Here is a 22302-nt window from a genome sequence, read left to right on the forward strand (position 1 = left end):
GTCATGTATGACAGTTTTATTTACCTGAAATCAAAGGTCATGTGATACATGGAACAATCATGTCTGAAAATACAGTACAGCAGTTCGACAGAGCTGCCAGAGGAGAGTCTGCTGTTGCCGCGGCGATGGTTGTTATCACACCACTAGTTTCCCTCTTGAGGATAAAGTCGGCCAAACATGTAACATCTCAGTGCAAAGCAAGAGTTTGGTTCTTAAAACATCCATGAAAAGTTTTTTTTCTGAGCTTATTCAACATTTGTAATCTGATGGACTCGGTCCGGACAAGCGACCTTTCTGGCCGTTTTTATTTGACAAAAATCTCGTTAGCGAGCACCTTCTCCAGACACGACGCTCTTGTAAGAAGTACTGCCCCAAACACACAATCACAACAAAACCAAACCAAAGATTCAGTGTTCGGAAGCAGCTCACATGACTGTCACTGTAGAGAGAGAGAGAAGAGAGGGATGGACAAGAGTCAGACGTGCAGAGAAGAAGCAAAGAGTCATGAATCCACAGTGCCCTTGAGCAAGTCAAAAAGTGTTGATCTGGCACTTATGAAACACAAGCACGGATGTCACAGCAGTCAGGAGTGTATTTGGTACGTGTGTGATTTGTGTGTAAAGTTATTAGGATGACTTTTCTTGTGACACACATTAGACAGAGTTAGAGCCACACGACTAAAGGAAGCACACGTGTTAGAGCGGTCATGCAGAGAGCGCGGCGGTAACTCTACAGCTGTACAGGTAACTCTACTGTGTGATATGTACACAAGTACACAGCGAGGCTGGAGCTCCTCTCTTTGTACAAACTCTCTTACAGTATCTGCACATTTATACAAGTCCTGGAATTCCGATGTCAAATGAACATTTAAAAACAAAAAAGATCTTTAAAAATGGTTTACAATCGAACGGGTAACAGCGAACGCCCCCTGCAGCTCAGACTGCAACACAAGCGCGTTGTAACAGTGGTCAAGACAAATGTGGGTGGTGGTACTCTGGACAGCGCTGAGGTAGCTGTGTCTGCCTGACGCAGAAAAACAAAAAAATCTAAAGACGTGTGGAGCAGAAAAACATGCCAGAGCAAATACATTCAAGTCTTTGACCAAACATTAGTATTTCACTACAGAACAAGACGTTCTCACGGCCCCTCCCTCGAGTTTACAAAAATGTTAGAATTATAAAAACTTTTAATCTATATACAACTGTGACACACTGGACCCTTCACGAGGGAGGGAGGTCCAAAAGCCCGGTGGTAAAATGAAGAGTTAAATATGCGTGAAAGTATAAATAAAAGTTATGGGTCTCAGTTAGACGAGTGTGTTAATGTCCACTTCACACTGGTGCTCGGGGACGCGAGGGCGGGGGTGTATCTGGAGTCAGTCAGGGCCACAACATGACGGACACGTTAGTGTCGGCGCTGTAGATCCACAGCACCAGGGGCAGGGACACGGCAACGAAGGGCCAGGAGATTCCCTCTGCGCATGCGGACAGAGAGCGCCCCCTGCGGGCCGGCTTCTCCAGCTGATTACCCAAGTCCCAGTAGTTCCGAGCCACGAACTTTAGCACCTCGTCCAGCAGGATGACGGGCAGAGAGATCTTCAGCACCATCATCCACTGGGTCGTGTCCAGAGGGGTGATCTGGAAGATGACCTGCACGAGGAGAGGAACAGGAAGTGACGCACAATGGTGATGCATTCAGGGTCCAAAATAGCTGCAGTACTAAAAATAGATATACAAACAGATTAAATATAATCATAGGAATAGTAATACAAAGGTATATGACATTTAAAAAAAAAAAAATGAGACAGTAAAACAGTGAAACCTACAGTATTTCGAAAGAAATACATGTGTTTGGGAAAGAATAACAAACATGAAGATTGTGTTATTGAGTCTGATACCGATTTAGTTTTAATTAAGTTATCAATCAAAAACAGAAAAACCTCCAAAGAAAAATAATTTTAAAAAATGGAAGAAAATCCAGTATATTAATGCCATGACATTATAAATGTACAAAAGCTAAAGTATTTTAAAAATTAATTTTTACATTCTTTTAATTTATATGGATTACTCAATATAATTTAAGCAGTACAATACGTAGTTATAATACGAAGTAATAATACAAATGTTTATAATATATAATAGTTATTTAGTGATACGATGACCAGGGTGTTTTATAATTTTAAGTCTGACATTAAAAGGGTCGAATTTCCCCATCGCGTGATTGAAGTGAACATTCATGGAAAAGTATCTAAATGGTGACTCACAGGAAGCGGCTCCACGTAGAGGATGAGGAAGTGGAGTGACATGGAGAGGCAGATGGCTCCGAGCAGCCACACGTTCTCCCACGGGGGCATCCGCAGCAGCGACTGGTTCTCCGACAGACTTTTGGTCGAATAAAAACCTGGTTAAGAAAAGTCCCACAAGCTTCACCGTCTCTCCCACCTGTTGAGAGCGTTGCACATCTCGATGGTGACCAGCACAGACAGAGCCATGGTCATGGGGTAGGGGGACTCGAACACTTGGCAGTCCAGGTCATCGAAGTCCGGGTTGTCCGGGGCGCACTGGAGGAAGTGACTCTGCGAGGAGCGAAGAAGAGACGAGTTGAGACGTTGATACGCCTCAGGGGAGGCGACGAACACTCACCAGCTGGTACAGGGTGATCTGAGGTCCGTCGTCGGACACGGTGAACCACCAGGCTGCTGCTCCCACTGTGGCAGCTCCCACGTAACCTGCAGCGTCACAACGTTAACAACCATCTCTTTTGCAGTCAGACCGTTTATGATCGTCGGTTACAGCAGAAGACGCCCTATTTATATAGACATCATGTTTAATGTGACACAAAATAGATCTTTATTGTTATTTTTTGTTTAATGTAAGAAGGATACCAAGAGGGACCAGGCCAAAGTGTGGTTTTACCTTCATTTTTTAGAATCTTTTCTCATAATTTTCTTTCTTTTCTGTCTGCAAAGTATTGTTCTTCTAATTCTTTTCAACATTATTTTTTTCACATAGTTAGACTACAATCATCTTTAATACAGGAATATTATAAAAAATGAATTCAAGTGTGAATTTTCATATTTTTCTTTTGGAATCGTCACTTACATCCGATGGCCAAGTATCTGAAGAAGAGCCAGCCGGAGATCAGGGGCTCCTTTGCGTTGCGCGGGGGCTTCTCCATGATGTCCAGGTCAGGTGGGTTGAAGCCGAGGGCAGTGGCCGGGAGCCCGTCGGTGACCAGGTTGACCCACAGCAGCTGAACTGGGATCAGAGCCTCTGGGAAGCCCAGAGCTGCAGTGAGGAAGATGCTGGAACCGAGAAGATGAAAGTGAATCACGCGTTTCTAAACCCGTAAGACAAGAAGAAACTCGGTGTTCATTTTTCCTCCAAAACAACAAGTCAGACAAAAGACTTCAAACCAACATTCGCTCTAAAACTAGAAACTAATGATGATTCCAAGGAAGTAACCAAGCAACAACAACCCAAATGAGATGAAAACTTGCCACAGAGCAGCATGTGTCAGAAACAACAAGTCGTTAAAGAGACTCCGAGAAGAAGACACGTGGCTGGAACTCACCACACGACCTCGCCCACGTTGGAGGAGATGAGGTATCGAATGAACTGCTTCATGTTGTTGTAGATAGCTCGTCCTTCCTCCACCGCGGCCACGATGGAGGAGAAGTTGTCGTCGGCCAGGACCATCTCAGAGGCGGACTTGGCAACGGCAGTGCCAGAGCCCATAGCGATGCCGATCTCCGCTTTCTTGAGAGCGGGAGCGTCGTTGACGCCGTCGCCAGTCTGTCAACACCAGCGTTCAGAGATACAGAAGAAGAAGAAGAAGGACTATCCAAGTTCTCCTACCATCGCGGTGATCTCGTCAAATCCCTGCAGGAACTCCACGATCTTGGACTTGTGCGAGGGTTCGACTCGGGCGAAGCAGCGGGCGTTAGTGACCGCGTCCAGCTGTGCGCTGGGCGACAGCTCGTCGAACTCTCGCCCGGTGAAGGCCATGTGCTCCACGTCGTCCTCCTCGCTCAGGATGCCGATGCGGCGGCAGATGGCCACGGCCGTGCCCTTGTTGTCCCCGGTGATCATGATGACGCGGATGCCGGCCTGCCGGCACAGCTTGATGGACGCGGCCACCTCCTGTCTGGGAGGGTCCAGCATGCCCACGCAGCCCACGAAGGTCAGGTCAGACTGTGGACATGACAGACTTCAAACACCGTCTTTGAACCACGAGACCATGAAAGCGTCGGGACTTTACCTCGTACTCGGAGAACTTTGCCGTCTCGGTGAGAATCATGTCGGCCATCTTGGGCGGGCTGTCCCGGGTGGCCAGAGCCAGACACCGGAGCGTGTCTCGACCGGTGCCGTACTCCCGGATCACACCCAGGATCTTTTCCTTGATGCTGTTGCTGAGTGGGACTTTGCTGTTGCCCACTCTGACGTGGGTGCATCTGTCGATCACGCCCTCCGGAGCTCCCTGAGTGAAGTGAAGCAGACGTTGAGGACCAGCACCGTTTCATTTGAATCCAAACGTGTGTACCTTCACAAACATCTTGCCCATGGAGGAACGAGACTTGTTGGGGGTGCAGTAGACCGACATGGACTTTCTGTCTCTGGAGAACTCCAGTGTGAACTCCTTCTTCATCAGCTGTTTAATCACCTGATCACACAAGGAGGATGGATCGTGTGAAAGGATGCACAGAGTCTGCTCTCAGGGGGGGGAGGGGCTGTCACTCACAGAGTTGCAGGCGTTAGCTCTGTCGATCTTGGAGAGGTTCTGGACATCAGTGTCGAACACGTTCATCTTCTCCACCAAACAGGTCAGCGCCGTCTCCGTGGCTTCGCCCACTTTCTCATACACACCCTTCACCTGGATCAAGACACACAAAGACGTGGACGTTAGACTATATTTGTGGAAAGAAAATGTTCCTTTTTTTTTAAGCTCTGTGGAATTAAGTAAACCGAAGAGCGTGGACCAAATGTTGAGGAAATGCATAAATGGAACCTTTTTTATTTGCTTCTATATGAAGTCATTACACAACACAATGAAGTCTCTGGAGAAACTGAGGCCTGAGGGAAGATGCCATTTAAAAGCTGCGTAAAAAGAAAGCCCCATTTTGGGGAACATGGCTCATTTTGGACATCATGAAAGGGTCCACCCGCATCCAGATTACCCTCCAGTGGTGGTTATTTAACAACATAACATGGGCTCTCATCCTGCAATGATGACACATCATGTCCTGACTTTGCAAAACAAACAGATTCAGAGTTTGTTTAATTGGATCTGTCAAAATTATATAATAGTTTTGTCTTTCTTGTGCGTGTGTGATGGCAGACTGTCAAAGTAATATTCTTCTCTAGAGAAAAAGCAAACCTTTTATTGTGTTAAAAGTGAATTTCAATTTCCTGTATTCATGGAGTGCTGACCAGGCATGGCCAAAATGCACTCTTGTGATCAGAGAAACTGTAAATCTGATTATGTAGCAAATTTTCCTCAACTTAATATTTAACCTTCTTTAATCATTCATTGCCAACACCGCTACTTTTTTTGTTGTGAGGCATTTTTCAGGCAAAATTGTTTTGGCAATTCCTCACATCAGTGTGTTTTAAATAAACATAATGTCCCATACCAGGTGTGTACCGACCACACAAAGCTCATGATGAAAGTTTTAGTTTCTCAAGCATGGCTTTTTTCAAATTGAATCAAATAAATATGTTTTGAAAAGAAACAATGTCTTTGTAGCTCAGCTAACATTAGCAGCTGAAACCTGCATGACAAGACTATAGCCAATAAGATTTATTATATAATTAGCATGTGATCACCTGAATGTGCCAACTCAGTTTGGAAACATTCGAGTGTACAGAGACAATTTTTTATCCTCGTACTTCATCATGCCAAGTGAAGAGTAGAGATTTTACATTTTAGAGGGCATCTAAATTCATGTGCAAGTTTGATTATGGGGTGTTGAGATGTTAAATTACAAGTGAAGCATCATCTCCGGCTGATTTCATGGGTCGCAGCTGGCGGTCAATACCAGGCATAGTTATCAGCTCACTAAGACGGTCGTGCTCAACTGTCATTTGAAGAGAATCTACACAAGATGAACCACAGTCAGACCTCATTGAAGTCCAGTGATGAGTCGTTACACAGGGCACAGATTGTCGCCAGTTCAACGAGGGCGTCATACTGGGAACTTTTCACCATCTTCCCATCTTGGTACCTAAGGCAGGATGAGCAGAATCATCTGAGTAAAGTCAGTCACGAGATTGAAACAGGACAGAACTTACACTTCACCCTCTGGAGCGTAGGTGGAGCCAGTGATGGTGAACTCTGACAGCGAACATCCGTCACCTTCTGCCTTGTTCAGGACGAACATCTGCCGAGAACAAACCAGAGAAGAACTCAGAACATATTCCAATGTGTTAGAATATACAGCAGGGGGCAGCACATCGACTCACATCGAACACTAGTTTAGTAAAACACGATTTGATGAAATGAAGGAGATAGAAAAAGGGAAGTTGAAACACCAACGTGTCTCAGTGGGAGCAGAAGAACGAGACTAAGGACCAAAGACACACAAAGAATATTGTTCCATCAGGCCGTGATGACACAACGACAGTTATGCAACGGCTGCTCTCAAAGTCAAATATATTCACAGATTACAGCACCGTGATGACTTTTCCCAGCAACACACTTTGAGTGACACTTACTCTGCACACAGACATCTGGTTGGTGGTCAGGGTTCCGGTCTTGTCAGAACAGATGACAGAGGTGCAGCCCAGAGTCTCCACTGACGGCAGGCTGCGGACGATGGCGTTCTTCTTGGCCATGCGCCGCGTGCCCAGAGCCAGACATGTGGTGATGACCGCAGGGAGGCCCTCTGGGATGGCGGCAACAGCCAGCGCCACGGCGATCTTGAAGTAGTAGACCGCCCCCCGGATCCAGGAGCCCCCATGGACCGGGTCGTTGAAGTGGCCGATGTTGATGATCCACACAGCGATGCAGATGAGGGAGATGACCTTTGAGAGCTGCTCGCCAAACTCGTCTAGCTTCTGCTGCAGCGGCGTCTTCTCCTGCTCGGTGGCTGCCATCTCATCTCGGATCTTGCCAATCTCCGTGTTGACACCGGTGGCCACAACAACGCCCACTGCTTTGCCCGCCGCAATATTGGTACCCTGAAAAAAAACAAACCCACAAAATGACTTTAGGGACCGAGTACATCCTGGCAACAGCAGGAAGTCAAGACAAACATCAAGTCTGAATACATCAACAGGATGTGTGATATGTTGCATGATCTTACAGAGAAGAGCATGTTTTTCTTGTCTTGATTAACAGCACGTGGGTCTGGCACTGGGTCGGTGTGTTTGATGACAGAGATTGACTCGCCTAGAGAGAAAAGTAAGGGTCAGCTTGTTGTTGCAAGATCAAGATGCTCATTAATGCTTGCCCAGGAGGGTAGTCTCACACCAGAATAATATAACACAATACACAGTGCAATATAGTGTTGTATGCACTGATGAGACATTAAACTTCACTCATTGATGGATCATTAACTGTAACTGCTCCAAGTTGATCAACCTTTGCTCACCATTATTCCTGCCATCAGCTTGTGACACTTTCTCCTTTGGACTAAAGTACGTAAATAATACCAAACTGAGGCGATAGATAATAATAATCTCATGATAAAATTAAAAAAAACAATACAAATTCAAACCAATATAATGCATGTATATTGATTTCAAGCAAAGGCAGTTTCGTCTCACCGGTCAGGATGGACTGATCCACTCTCAGGGTTGTTGATTTGATTGAACAGATGCGAATGTCAGCTGGCACTTTGTCACCAACTAGAGTACAATCACACAGAGATGCACAGGGTTGACAAGCAGAAACACAAACTCATGTTTCTTCGGTTTGAAAACAAGATTATTTAGAGATTTTTGATAAACAAAAAAAAAAAAAGGTGTTTGGGTTGTTTTTATTGACAAGGACAATGAACTATTTTATACATAAAGAACATTTTGCTAATGCTTTTTATCAAGTTTCAGGTTGTTTTTTTAAATACACCAGACCAAATATCTACATATGAGGGGATGTTTTTGTTACTATGACTTTCATGTTCCAAAATTCCCAGACAAATAAATGACAAACAAGCAAACCTCTCAAGAGGTGGAATGCCTTGTTTTAATTTTTTTTAAAAATAACATAATTTACCATATCATATTCCAGTTGCTTAAAGGGAATAAGGCTGAAATAGTTTGTCATCATCAAATTCTATACTAAAATCATTGAATGGCTTCTGTTGCCGAGATGTCAGTGGTGTTTGAAAGAAAGAAACTGTTGACTTGTTGATCACAGACTTCTATGCACCTTTTCATTGATAGTTATCTTAATACCACAACAAAATATTACATTTGCTGTCTGTAGTTTTTTATTTTAGATTTATAAACTTTACAAAAAGCATTACAGAACTCTACGTTATCATTTACGACGCCACCATAAAGTTGAATGTTACAAATTCATCATCACAATTTAGAAACATTGAAAAGATAAACCACAGACACACTATACATTTACTGATGGTGTGCAGTGGGACGAATTTTGGAACTCAGTAGTCTCGTAAACTCAAAGCCCAGCTCGTGGTTGCCACACAACAGTAGAGCAGTGCTGCCATCCCAGTCGTGAAAGAGAGGGAGAGCCAAAGAAAGGAGGAAATGTGGGGCCAGGAGCCATAAAAGGCATGTCTCAAAGGAAAAGGCCTTGGTACACCGGAATCACAGCGACCCAATTCAGTTTCCTAACGGCAGATAAAGGCGATGGAAAGTAGGGAAATGGCTCAGGCTGTGGCACAGTTCCTCAGGCAAAGAATACGTGTAGTCCAACAATGTTCAAAAATGTTAATCGTGTCAAGGAAAGTAATGTGCCAGACATACATGGACTCAGACCATGGCTAAAACATGCAAGAATGTACAGAATCGAGACAGAAAGACAAATGGTCACTCAGGCTCAGCTTCCTATTTCAGGGTATAATGGTACAAGCTCTGTGTGTCCTTGAGAGGAGTGAGGGAGGACAGCAACAGGTCTAACAACATATGAAGCCAAAAATGGTAAAAGCATTTCAATTTGTCCCCAATGCTCCGATCAGATTTAAATTTGGCGGAATGATTGCAGCTGTTCCCACATCACTGCAGCGTCAGTGTTGCATTTCATCTCTCCTGTGATGAGGATGTTGAGGAGGAAGATGTGAAGAAGTTGCTGCTGTTCTGACGCACTCTAGTCGCTTTGTTAACAGATGCTGCCCTCAGATCTGCACTTTCTTAGCCAAATGCACGGACACGCTCATGACTCATGTGCCAGATATGACCTCCCACGACACTGGGCGGCCGTCAACTCATTAGCTGTCCTCGTGCCAGTGCCAAGAACTCGGATCCATCAGCTGGTGCAGGACAATCAAGAGCGGCACCGACAGTTGCGTCTTTAAACAGTGCGGAACAATGGGACAACTACTTCTGGGAAGGTCATGAACAGCAGCTCCAGTAAGGGTCAAGTTACCATAAAGTCTGAATATGTGACACCATGGCTTCCTGTTTGAGCTAGTACAGCCATCAAAAATCGGATCATCAAAAACAGTTTTCCTTCTTTCCCTCACAATTATTAAGAAGTAACAGTGTAATTGCTTTTTAATCATCCAAGTGTTTGGAACAGTGGTGTATAACTCAATCAAACAAGAGGTCAAAATCTTAATCATTGTCCAAGTCAGGGGCCGAACTATTTTATTGTTTGCCATCTCTGGCAACATGGAAAGTTACGTCGTCATTCTTGGATATCCCTAGCACAACGCTGTGTTCCTTTTTTAAGGTTTGCAGACCACAGCAATCTGTCGCTTCTCTAAAGCACTAGCATCTTCATAGATCATAGCATCAGGAACATAAAGATAAAACATTAATCGCAGGCCACATAAAAGGACTTTGTGGGCCAGATTTGGCCCCAAGGCCTTGAGTTTGGCACGTCCTCAAGAATATTGCAATACTGTGATATAATGCAGATTCTTTTGAAACGATGCTGGTGTTTAAATATTGAACTCATCACTGCCTCTGTAATTGAAATATTTACATTAAAATATACTTAAGCCACGGCCACTGAAAATGCTTTGTCTGGAGCTAAACCCTTGTTTACCATTACCACACCCACAGTGTTGGGATTGGTCAAGTATTGAGGTTTGTCATCACATGTAATCAATCACAAAGTATCCACCTCCAAGGGACTTGTTGTATAAAGAAAGCGAGGTATGATTACAGCTGGCTGGAGGAGGAGCTAACCCCATAATTACATCATAATGGAGTCCGCTCGGGAAACCTCTGGTTCGCCCGAGATTTCAGACGGTGAAGAACTTTACGTTAAATAATATTAATAATTTTTGTTAAGCTTGGCATAAACAACTTAGAACGTATTACTATATAAAACGTTCAGCTAGTAACATTTTCTCAACATTGCTTTAACAGGAATTAAAGGTAATGAAGGGAAAACCTTGATAGCGAGGGCAGAATCATTTCTTCTGTGGGCCTTATGTAAAGTTTCCCGCCAAGGCAGTGTTTGAGGAGACGATAAAAAGCTTTACTACTTATCAAAAGCCCTGCAGATAAGAACTGTGAAGTGGTTGCTCTCAAAAAAAAAAAGTGCTGAGAATTTAGGATCAGATTTTGTCAAACAGAGCCTGGCAGCTATTAAACTGCAGAGCAGCTAAGAAGGAGCATGTGTATATTCTCTTGTGTCAACATCCTACTTGGAACAAAGTCAAGCAGCTTCTTATGCACGCCCGGTTTTTAACCGTCATTTATAGGCAGGTTATAACAGGGATCAGCACAGAGGTGTTGGCGATGTTACACACATGTATACACAACACTCCTGCAGCAAGTTGGATTGACGTGTGCGCCCTACAAGTCAGGAGGGTCCATGTGCTGATGGCAGCAGAACAAAAGACTGACCTGTACTGACATGTACAAGAGGAGCTTTTTAAAGCCTGGTGCACCTCTCAAGCTCAGACGCCATGCCTTTTATTTAGGGACACAATGGAGCAGATATGGGGCTTTGGGAAGTTTCCTTTACCAATGCAAAATATGCATGAAGTAAACATGGAAGAAAAAAGGATATTTGAAAAGATGTTTTCTGTGCCACTGCAAAAACCTCAGGATGAAAGTCAGAGAGCTCCATTTTTCACCACCTGAAACCTTCAATACTATCCTGCCCACTGACTTCACAAAATGTGTTGAAGTAAAATCCTCACATTAACAAGAGACAAGACAAATACCCCCGACAATTAAAATACAAATTATTCCAGATTAGTTGGCGTTGAAAGAAACCATAACAAGAGAGGAAGATGCATGTGCTGCCTCTAAGATTTACAAGGTTATGTTTAATAAGGCAAATGCATATTCTTTCCATCCCAAAAGAACATTCTTTATTTGTGTGCATGAGTAGGAGGTGAAAATGAAAAGCTCTTAGCTGAACACCCTGGTTCCTACCAAGAGCGTGCTTGGAGAATCAAACCAACATCAGCAGCCTTTAGATTTCTGCTGACTGTGAAGTCGTTGTTGACCTCTGACCACGGATATGTGAGCACATGCGAGTCTCCTTGAAATCTTGACTCCGCTCAGTGATGAATCTTAAACAGGAGCAGACTCTGCCAGAAGTTGCCATCCAACCGTTTCAGTTGCCATGGAAACAAAATGCTGTCCTAGAACGGGGCACACAGGATTTTCGACTTGAGATGTTCAAATATTTAATATACCCTTCAATGTTTAATCAATTTAACACCTTTTTCTCATCATGTCTTTACCCTTATGGGTCAGAGACAATGTTTTTGATATGAAGAACTGAGCTATAGGAACTTGAAAAGAAGAAACTCACACAGCAGAGACTTTTCTCATATTTATAAACAATGTAAAAAAAAAAAAGCAATTCCCAGCAAAGTACTTACGACATTGCACTTACATTATTCCAACACACTGGAGCCAGAAAAACTACGCTTGAATCGACCTTGGATCAAACCGCATCTAATGTCGAAACCCAACTTTCCTGATTTACCTTCATGCTTTAAATGTTGAAGTCTTCCTCTCCAAGATGCAGTAAGTCCTCCTTATGACTATGTTTTGAACTTATTACTTTATAAAGTTCTACCACGTCTGAAATCTCGGCGAAGGAGAGGTTGTGAGAGAAAAGCCCATCATGACATAATGACTTAACTCCTCCTTTTGCTTTCTTTTGGAGGTGGAGACATCCGGGATTAATGATGGGCAGTGACAAACCTCTATGCTTAAGGTTGTATTTTTCTGAAAATAATGTTGTTTTAATAATTTTTGATATACAAGAAGTTAAACTACCCTTTGCTTGTAAAAATGTTCTTTAGCCCAGATAGTTTTTTTTAAAGGATACTAAATGAAGAGTAACAAACACAAGTCAAACTAGTTTGTGATTCATTATTAGAAGTTGTTGTAAATAGTAGTATATACATTTCAACCATAATTGGCCAGATTGAATGCGAGGAAATCAATATAACTTGATCCATGCGACAAGATGTTCGAAAAGTATATTCACACAGGTATCATTAAGATTTTAAAATGTACTGTATCTGTTTCTCAAGCTTCCTTTCATTTTAAGGCCTCAGGGTTCCAACTGTTAAGCACTGCCTCTACTTTAATCTATGCAGGTCACGATGAGTTCGCAATTATCAACTCGATCTCTACTGGAGCTGCAACCATTTCAATCTTTACATCTTCCCTGCAAATGTGTATCTGCTGTATCGTGTGATGCAGACAGCTCATCGTCTTCTTCTAATAAAACCAAGTGATTATTATTTCGATAAATGACCACAAAACCAACAACACATACTTCTTCGAGTGATTTAAAGTCCAACAATCATAACTTTTGGCAGATGGCCACTTTAGGGACCATTACACTGAAATTAATTGACCATTTGCTGATGAATTGCACATTACGCACACTTCAGTGTAACAGCCAGCTGTCAATGCACTCAACTCCCAATCAAAAACAAACTCGTCCACATGATCTGCTATCGATAAGTAGTAAAATATGAACACATTTTCTCATGCACTCACCCACTTAAGGAGGAATCCATTTTCAATCTTTATAATGTTTGTTTAATGTTGTTCGCACAATGAGTCAATCCTTGTTAAGCATTAACCAATGTACAAATTAAAGAGGCAGAGGAGATGCGGATGTTTTTAATCCTTTCCACCTTTGTGCAAACAGTGTTGACAATTGAAGGTAGTTCGGAGGAGTCATCTGTAGAGTTGTAATGGGTATACAAAAAAAAAAAAAGAAAAAAAGAATACATTTTGAAATTCTCTCTATAAACATATGACATCATCCCCAGTGCCTATTTATTCTATTTCCAGTTTAAAGAGTCAGAAAGTCTTCAAAGCATATTGGTTCATAAATAGAGTCAATATGTTCAACATAGGCATACATGACTCAGTGTCCCTTAAACCAAACTGTTTGGTTTTATGAGGTCATGTGACCATGTGCAGGGTGACACTGTGTAGACAAGATGCAGCAGCAGGAGCTCCAAAGTGGCAGCGACTCAACCCTTTGTCTCTTTCTCATCGACATCTCAACCCCTGGCCCAAAGACAGTCCCTCGGTGACAACAGACGTTTGCCAGGCGATATCAAATGCCACATGCTATCCACTGTGTCCGGAATTTTAGTGGAAGGTGTGGGTGCTGATGGGAAGGGTCATTGTGATCTGGGGGTAGGGGTGGGAGCAAATGCACAAAGTGCTTCCCTAAAAGGCCATCTCTCTCCAGCACTACGGCAGGAGCGGAGAAGATCCTCCCTCTGTACAACCCCCTCACATGGAGCTCCACCGTAAGTTCACCACAGAGAACAAACCCCTGAGCTCAGAAAAGACTCCCTTTCAAGAGTTCCATTGTCACCAGTTTAATTAAGTGTTGAGGGCTTAAAGAAGACTACCGTCTACCATTGTCAGCGATCACCTTCATCCTACAGCTTTCATCCTACAGATGTGTGAACTATGTTTTGAATCTAAAGAAAAGTCCTTTACATTTGTGCCCAGAAAATATGTATTAAAATAATAAGGATTAATTGGGGGTACATTTAGTGCTAGAAGAGTTTTTTTTTGTTCAAATCTGTCCACTTTTTATACAGTATCATGGCCATAAGCCTCGTTCTACATATTTCAGATAGCAGGACAGAAGTTGGTGAACATTCCAAAACTTTTTTTTGACTCAAAAGGGAGTCAAATAAACTTGAAATGTTTGCCTTGGCTATAGATGCATTCACGTGATTGCAAAACAAGAGGCCAGTAGACGCCTTGAAATGAACAGTTTATAAAGAGGTAAAAAAACAAATTTTACTTTTTTTTAATGCATTCATCAGTAATTGAATTTTCAAGATTTTCATTTTAAGCCTTTTACTTTGAGTGTATCCTATCCCTCAAACTTTATTGATTTAATTTGTGATTTTCATTTAAATAAAATCTGTATTACATTAAATACCATATTTATTTTCTTAATTGTATCATGGCATGCTCCCTTATTTTGCCTCGTCACTTCAATATTTTTTTTATAAAGATTTTCCATCATTTAAATTCCAATTTTCTTTCTTTGCTTCTGACTTGGGCCTGACCAACAGAACAGTCACAGTATATAATGCTGCCACTGCTGCTTTAACCAAAATAAACATTATTTTATTAAATCACTCTTTAAAGAATGTGTCTGTTCCAGAATTGATATGAGCCTGTGAGCGATGCTGATAGAGTAGGAGGCAGCTGAACCTCCACATAAATGCTGCCGAGGGCGATTCTTCTTGCGGCAGAGGCAGCAACAGAGGCCTCGCCTTCAGTGTCCTCTAGCAGCATCTGCGTCATCACACTCCTCCTCCGTATGGCAGGGGTCACTTTGAAGCTTCAGCAAAGATTTCATACATTTCAAATGAGCTCCTATAATGTGAAATCAATTAGGGTTTTGCAACTAGTAAAGCCTCTTGAAATTTCCCAAAAATAAGCTCAGGTGATGATTTTTAAGACGAAACGTTCAATAGTGCCAGTGACAAAAATTCAAACATGCTCCATTTGTCCTTTTCAAGGTCATCCAGGAGTCTGGTGGAACAATGTTCAGCACATGGGAGGGCCCAGACAGACACCTGTCATCTTCATGATCGTCACCGCCTTCTATAAATACCACCTCCATAATCTATACTGAATATGAGGACTAAAAATAAAAGCCACCACTATGCACAGAAAAGAACAATGCACCACCTCCGTGGCTCGGGGGTTAAACTGAATATGAAGATAAGGCAGGCTCTGAAAGCACCCTTGCATTCCAACAGCCATCCCTTTCTATCAAGTTACAGGACTACAGGCATCTTTCCACAGTTGCAACGATCCAAAGCAGACTAGACAGAAGAAGGAAGAGAGTTTTTTTTACTCAACAGTGTGTGTTTCAAGCTCAATATTTAGCTGCTCAGAGACGTGTTCCTAAAGTGTGAGGCCAAAGTCACACACACACAGAATGAAAGTCGGCCTCAATACCATTTCCACCTGATCCTCTGAGACAATGAGTTATTAAGAACATCTGAAAATACACCAGGCTTTCAAAATGACATCACCTCTGCACCCACACAAGAGCTCAGTGTTCTATATGATTAACTCTGCTTATATGATCAAGTTTGATAGATTAAAAGATCAGTTTGAACAAAAAGTAGCAAATCACTTTTGATGCTTGAAAACCAAGAGCATGTCTCGCGGTGTTTCCTACAGAGATTTGGGAAGGGGTCAGGCAGGACAGTTGGTGTTGGGGAGCAGCAGCCTGGTGGCTTGGGTTTACATTGCCCTTTAATTTAACAGAGCATTATAGACATTGTTACGGAAATACCGCAGAATAACGCGTTTCCATCCCAGTCTCATGTTAAGCCAATTATTACGTAAACGCTTGTTCGTCTGTGAATTATATTTGTCCAAAGCTATTGAATGTACCATAGCTGTTCCTACGTAATTGAGCACACCACACTTGCAAGTACAATGCATCCTTTCTGTGGTCGTTTTATACAGATTCATGAATTGCTTGTCTTGTTTAGGTCAACGTAGATGCAAATAGAAATAGTATAGAATGTTTTTTTGCAAATCAAGTTTAGTCTCATCTCTCTCATAGTTTCCTCAATAATAACATATAGATACCTCAACTTTGAAATTAGCTTTTTCAATATTTCATTTCTTTTAGAAGTGCAGAGAAGCTAATGGTAACTGAAAAGGCTGTTCACTGGTTCGTGGGTGAGCTCAAACAGTAACAGGAAGTTCAGAGAAATACAAATGCAAGTCACTGTATCCTTTATGTTGTAGAAAGAAAGTTAAGAAGAGGGGAAAAGTGCAGTAAGTTTGCTTCATTCCAATAGCATGTGTGGCATAGCATCTTCAAATACTGATAATAAAATGGACCCGACATCATTTTAAGAAGGCATATCAACCTACCAGCTACTTCCACAATGTCACCGGGAACAATATCGTGGGCCTTGATTCTCTGGACGGTCTTTCTGTCCTGCCGGTACACTTTCCCCATCTCAGGCTCGTACTCTTTAAGAGCTTCAATGGCATCCTCAGCATTCCGTTCCTTGTCAAGAACAGACATTTTATTGATATAGTTCTGTATCCAACTTATTAAAAGTACCCGAGATCCAATTCCATCATCATCATCATTATCTACCAACATGTTCCTGGCAGAATGACAGCTGTTGGCAGCGCCTGAATTTAAATGTTTCACTGATGTCCCAAGAATGAAATCAAGTGGCTTTAAGTGTGTTGAGGGAAGGTTTAACAAGAAACCTGGATGAATGACAACATGTTGATATGTTTTGATAGCCACTGAACTTAGCCACTTGTAATGAAACGTTCTCGCTAAATATACATTCGTTTCTTCCTGGTCCTCAGAAACACAAAGTAATTTGTCATACAACAATAGCATTGCAAGAAGAAGAAAAAAAAGGCTAAATGTTCTTTTTTTTAAATTAATTAAGAACTGTTATCATAGAACATTTAAGTGGTTGTAATAAAACCAGCTAGTAAAACAATTTCAAACCAATTGCAATAAGGGGGTGGTAAATATGTGACAACTTAGTTTGTGTACATTAACCTAGTGTTTATAATGCCATCAATAAGATTCCATCAATCAGTACCAGAGTGGTCATGATAAGGTTAAAGAGGGTAATTTCTTCTTAAGTAAACCTTTTATGATTGTTTAGAACATTTGTAAACAACTGTAGCCAATTAGATCAGACACAAGCTTTTACATCTGTTTAATCCTGTTCTTGAAAATTTGAAACAACATAAAATGTTTGAAGTGAAATTCTTCTTTAAGTAAAGGAATCTTACCTGCCAAACGCCGACTATGGCATTAGCTATGAGAATAAGTAAGATTACAAAAGGCTCGACGAAAGCCGTGATGGTTTCTTCGCCCTCCTCGAACCACGCCAGGACCTGCAGATGAGACACGCATTACAAAGAAGTTGTGTGTGTGCAAGAAGATATAATGAAACATTGAAAAATCCATTATGTATAAAGATAAAAAAGAAGGAAGAATGATCAAGGCCAATCCAGGACCATTATTTGAGACGTTATTACAGGAGAATGGCTTTTTAAAAATTCCAACATCCGTCAAAGTCTTTGGTAATCGATAAAATGGTACAGTCCGAGTGCCAGAGAGAGTTGGATGCCAAAAACATTAGCCAGTACATAAGTCAGAAAAACTCTTAAGCATCTCTCCACAAGAGTACATTGCTCACTGGTGCCATAACAGAAGTCTGTTGTGCTTGACTTTAAATGCTCTCGGGTTGTTTATCATTTGTTTTTGTCAAAGGGCGTCAACATTACACAACACCCAGGAAATGATCCAGCTACAGTCGCCTTGTAGGTTGAGAATCGACATAGGAGCGCAGATGAGACCTTGGTTCTGCCCTCCCACTGTTGGGTGAAAGCCCAAATTTGGTCTTGAGTGGTGCTATGTTTGCCTGTCAGACAGCAGCCACTGACACCTTAGTATCACCTGACCGGTGCAGGCTACATGCCGGCCTTTGCATGCATAGCTACACACTTATCTACAACTAATTGTAACTGGTTTCTTTTGTTGGACTGGAAAAAAATGTAAAAAATTCTATCTAAAATGTAATTAAGTTTATTTTTATAAAGAGTCATCCCAGTACAACAGTTTTTTTGGTTTTTTGTTTTTTTTATCCAATTGTATATACACTTGTATTTGTTATTAGTCACAGTATCTTTATAATTTGATATTATTTTTAACCCCAGTATCAGATTCACTGATCATATTCCCATCATATTCCTCAATTATGTGCCCATTGTTACATAAGCGTTTTGATGACATATTTACAAGATTCGTCAATTCAGCAAATCATTTTTTTTTACTTAAGTCAATAATTATTATACATTTTTTATAATTAAGTTCACCATAAGATTGTTATACAAGACAGTGCAAGTCTAATCTTTAGTGAGTGTGCAAATTTGTTGGATTAGTCATCGTTCCACTCTAGCACTAGCTAGCTTACAGAAGTAGCATAAAACAGATACACGTTCCAAAGCCATATATAATTTATCTATACAACTACAGCCTCATCTTTGGGTGATTTTGTTCAGATACAACAAAATGGTCACCTATTTCTACTTTAAATACAATGCAATAGCAAGAAAAATTCACATAAGACTTTTTTTTCCAGGATAGCTCCCTCTGAATCTGTAGGATAATCCGATCTCAGTTGATATTAAGTTATTATATTGACATTAACTCACGAATGAGTGAAGGAACAACGATCGATAAACAAACAGCAGTGTCTCCTGCTTTGATCCTAGAATGCATTTTAACTTTGAAACCAGAAAAAGTTGAAACCAGAAACAAATGTTTCTTTCATCAAATCGCAAATTGCAGAAATAAGCCATTCAGCTCCACTCGTTTGATTTTTATATTTTCTGTTCATATGCAAGCATTAGATGTGATGAACTTTGGCCACGTCTTTGTTCAACAGCATGACTCCGAGGCTTAAGCAGTGATGAGGTCATTAAACCGTAACTCAACCACGCAGTTGTCCGGCTCCACACACATCAACTCAATCTGCTGTTGTCACCATGCCTGGGATGGCTCACGAGCCCTCTCAGCTGTTTGAGCGTCATAATATGTTAGCGTAACCCCAGGCGGGTTACATAAACTGAAGACATTCACAGTTTAGCACTATGCTGTGTAAACTGTCCACTGCTACTCATGCTACGTATACACAGCTTAGCTATAAATCCATCTGAAGTTTGGACTTCGCACACGGACACACTCTCTGGCAGAGGTGGAGAAAGGAAAGTATTCGAGGGATGCGTCGTCTAATCCTGAGATATCCTTAAGAGGATGTAGATCATTAGGATGGGCTGGATGTGACATGAAGTAAAGACAAAGCATGCCCCCCTCAGTAAACACACCCCAAGGAATTAATTCCACAGATAATGACATCATACTTTGTTGTGAGCGAGCACAAAATCAATGTATACTTACGAAGGAAATGCAAGCAGCCAAGAGAAGAATTCGCACCAGCAGGTCCTCAAATTGTTCGAGGACCAACTCCCATAAAGATTTCCCTAAAGACACCAGGCATCAGTTAAACAGAAACAACATTGTTGAGTAATAGTAGTTACCTTCTTCTGCTGGTAGCTCTGCAGGGTTGAACGAAGGATGGTACGATCATGGAGGAAGAGAACAGAAGCTCAATGAATGACCAGTCGAGGAAACTTTTCAGAATTAGCTTACATCAAGATAACTTTCTAAAGCAACAGAAATGCAGTGGAAAACATCAAAAATAAGAGATATTAAGAAAAAAAACTCATGAGCATTTACTTTTACTACGATAACAAGAAAAACATATCTTAAACCAAGTCTAAATTCATACATTTTCACCTTTAAATAATGACATACCATGATGCTGTAAATTAGATGTTGTTTTCACAATTTTCTACTGAACCGTTTTGTTATTCTACAACTACTACCGTCCTATAGAGGCAGCGTTACCTCTTCATTTGACACATAAAAAAGAGGTGCTGTTAAAAGGAGAACACCCCTTGACAAAACCTTAATTGAACAACCAAACCTGCGCATTCAAGTCCAACTTATGGTACATATAAAATAATCAATTTTAACTTGAAAACAACACAGCAACTTTAAGAAAGTATAGTTTACATTTTAAACTTCCCTGTACATTTTTAAAATAGTGTCCAAAACTTAAGAAACTGAGGCACAGATGAAGTATGACTACTACAAATTCGGTCTCATAATGCACTGCAACAGTTAAAGCAATACTAATAATGACTGATTTGAACTCATAAACAAAGTGTCATGGAGTCAAGTAGCTTGTAAGACAAAATGGCAGCACTAAAATCAATAAAACAACTTCTGTGGTTCATGAATTGTTTGCTCAAACAAAAAAAAGTTGTTTCTTGACATCTACTGGGTAGTGTGTAAAGCAGAAGCCACTACAGTGAAATTAAAGTTGACTTTATCTTCTTAAATTAAGGTTCAAGCTTTACCTATTATAGTTTCCTCTAAAACCACATTTGAAAACTTTTTGAGTTGCGTAGCTAAACATCTAGTCGAGTCTATAATCCATATTCTTCTGAAGTTACTGGAAGAACAACATGAAGGTTCAAAAGACAGCTATGTTTCACTAGTTAAACAAATGGGTTCTTCAGTGTAGATGTCAAGCACACATTGACCATCTGGGCCCATCATTAAATATTTAAACACACATCTAGAAGTAAAATGTTAAACTCATATTATAAAGTTGCATAATGTTTTTGTTTTAAGTGAGAGGAGTTAAAGTATATTACAGTCACATTCGACACCAGTACGATTAACCGGGTCAGGTTACGGAAGAGACCCGGGTCTAGGGTCCGGGAGTGCAACAGTTCGAACTATGACGTCACGAATGATTCAATTTAAGGGAGTTACAGGCGGTTCTGGGAAAACCCTGGAGAGCGGCACCGATGACGTCAGCTTAAATCTGGTCCTTAGACGTCGGCGGTGACTCTTGCCCCACATGACACGGGACTCACAATGGCGTGACACATTCACGGTAAAAAGGTGAGAGATTGTCGTACCGTTTAGGCCCCACTTCTCCCGCTGGCGCTTCACCTCGTCCAGAGAAAGTCCGGTGCTCTCGTTGACGCAGAAATAAGTGTAAACTTCTTCCACACTCTTGGTGTGAGAGTTCTCCATGGCGGCGGATGTCCGGGTACCTGCTGGCTCTGTGTCGGCTCTGGTTCACCTGAAGAACCCACTCAGAACATTCAGTTTCGCAGCTAAACGCGGTCCTGGTTCGTTTTTTTTTTTTAGGGAAACTGTGGAGGAATTCTTGTGCCGCAGCCTGAAGGAGACGGTGGTTCTGAAGGCTTAGGTCCAAAGATGGTGGGGGAGAGTCTGCGGCACTGTGTCCCGGGTGCAGGACCGCATTCAGGCCGTGTGTGTTTTCCCCGGAGTTCCGGCGCGTTCGCGAGACTGGGCAGCTCTGTGGCTCGGTTCCGCTCCGCGCTCGGTTTTATCAAAGTGACGCTTCCTGCGCCGCATGTGGAGTCACGTGATTGGACGAGCCGGGTCAGAAGGCGTTCAGGGCTCGGAGAGAAGGTCCAGGATCTGCTGTGTTTGCCTTCGCTCACTATTTAACTTGGAAATTAACCCTGTCACGTGACGACCACGTACGAAGCTGCTGTGTTATTTTCTGTTAAATAACTTTTTAAACCTACAGGTTTATCAGTTTGTAATTATTTGGGTCAGAACCCTCCTCTTTTATAGTGACACAATGAAAGAAAAACGGTTTAAACTATTTTCTGAACTTTATGTAACTATTCTTCTTCATGTCCTCATTTTTGACCCTATCTCTACTCTCCTTTTCAACTCTCTTAACCTTTGTGTTATCCCAGGGTCAAGGTGACCCGGAGGCCCGGAAACAAATGTGCTTGTGTCTTCTCGTCTGTACTTGATTTTCTGGAACTCCTGTTTTGTTATCAGTTTTATCTTGCCCTTTAAACTATATACTTTATTGTGTATTGTTTTGATTGTTTAAGCGCTTTGTGACCCTGGTCTGGAAAAGCGCTATACAAATAAAAATTACTTACTATTGCAACAGTTTGTTCTCATGTTTTAACAAGAAGGAGCTGTCTCGCCTGCAGTTCATACGAAACTCTGCAGCGAGAATTCTGACCCGCTCTAGTAGAAGAACTCACATTACTCCCA

General features: G+C 41.7%; 1 protein-coding gene across 1 annotated transcript; it reads right to left on the reverse strand.

The window, feature by feature from the left end:
* Nucleotide 1: 1 nt before the first annotated feature.
* On the reverse strand, nt 2-21677 carry atp2a2a (ATPase sarcoplasmic/endoplasmic reticulum Ca2+ transporting 2a). Its single transcript, XM_087796528.1, has 20 exons — nt 21171-21677; nt 19716-19733; nt 19576-19658; nt 17403-17507; nt 16506-16644; nt 7767-7847; nt 7304-7389; nt 6714-7178; nt 6291-6379; nt 6121-6223; nt 4741-4872; nt 4543-4662; nt 4261-4479; nt 3858-4193; nt 3574-3794; nt 3102-3304; nt 2643-2728; nt 2442-2575; nt 2264-2381; nt 2-1649 (listed from the first exon to the last, which is right to left on the reverse strand). The coding sequence occupies exons 1-20, from the start codon at nt 21286-21288 to the stop codon at nt 1380-1382; spliced, it is 3126 nt and encodes a 1041-aa protein (XP_087652654.1). The 5' UTR covers nt 21289-21677; the 3' UTR covers nt 2-1379.
* Between the last annotated feature and the right edge of the window lie 625 nt (nt 21678-22302).

Source organism: Callionymus lyra, chromosome 1 (assembly GCF_982586985.1).
Source record: "Callionymus lyra chromosome 1, fCalLyr1.hap1.1, whole genome shotgun sequence".
NCBI lineage: Eukaryota > Metazoa > Chordata > Actinopteri > Syngnathiformes > Callionymidae > Callionymus > Callionymus lyra.

Excerpts from the sequence above, each read along its gene's own strand:
- atp2a2a (XM_087796528.1), bottom strand. The coding sequence starts at position 21,288 with ATGGAGAACTCTCACACCAAGAGTGTGGAAGAAGTTTACACTTATTTC. Across the intron at positions 7,179-7,303 it reads AGAAAAACATGCTCTTCTCT|GGTACCAATATTGCGGCGGG; the intron begins GTAAGATCATGC and ends GTTTTTTTTCAG. Across the intron at positions 4,480-4,542 it reads TGGGCAAGATGTTTGTGAAG|GGAGCTCCGGAGGGCGTGAT; the intron begins GTACACACGTTT and ends CACTTCACTCAG.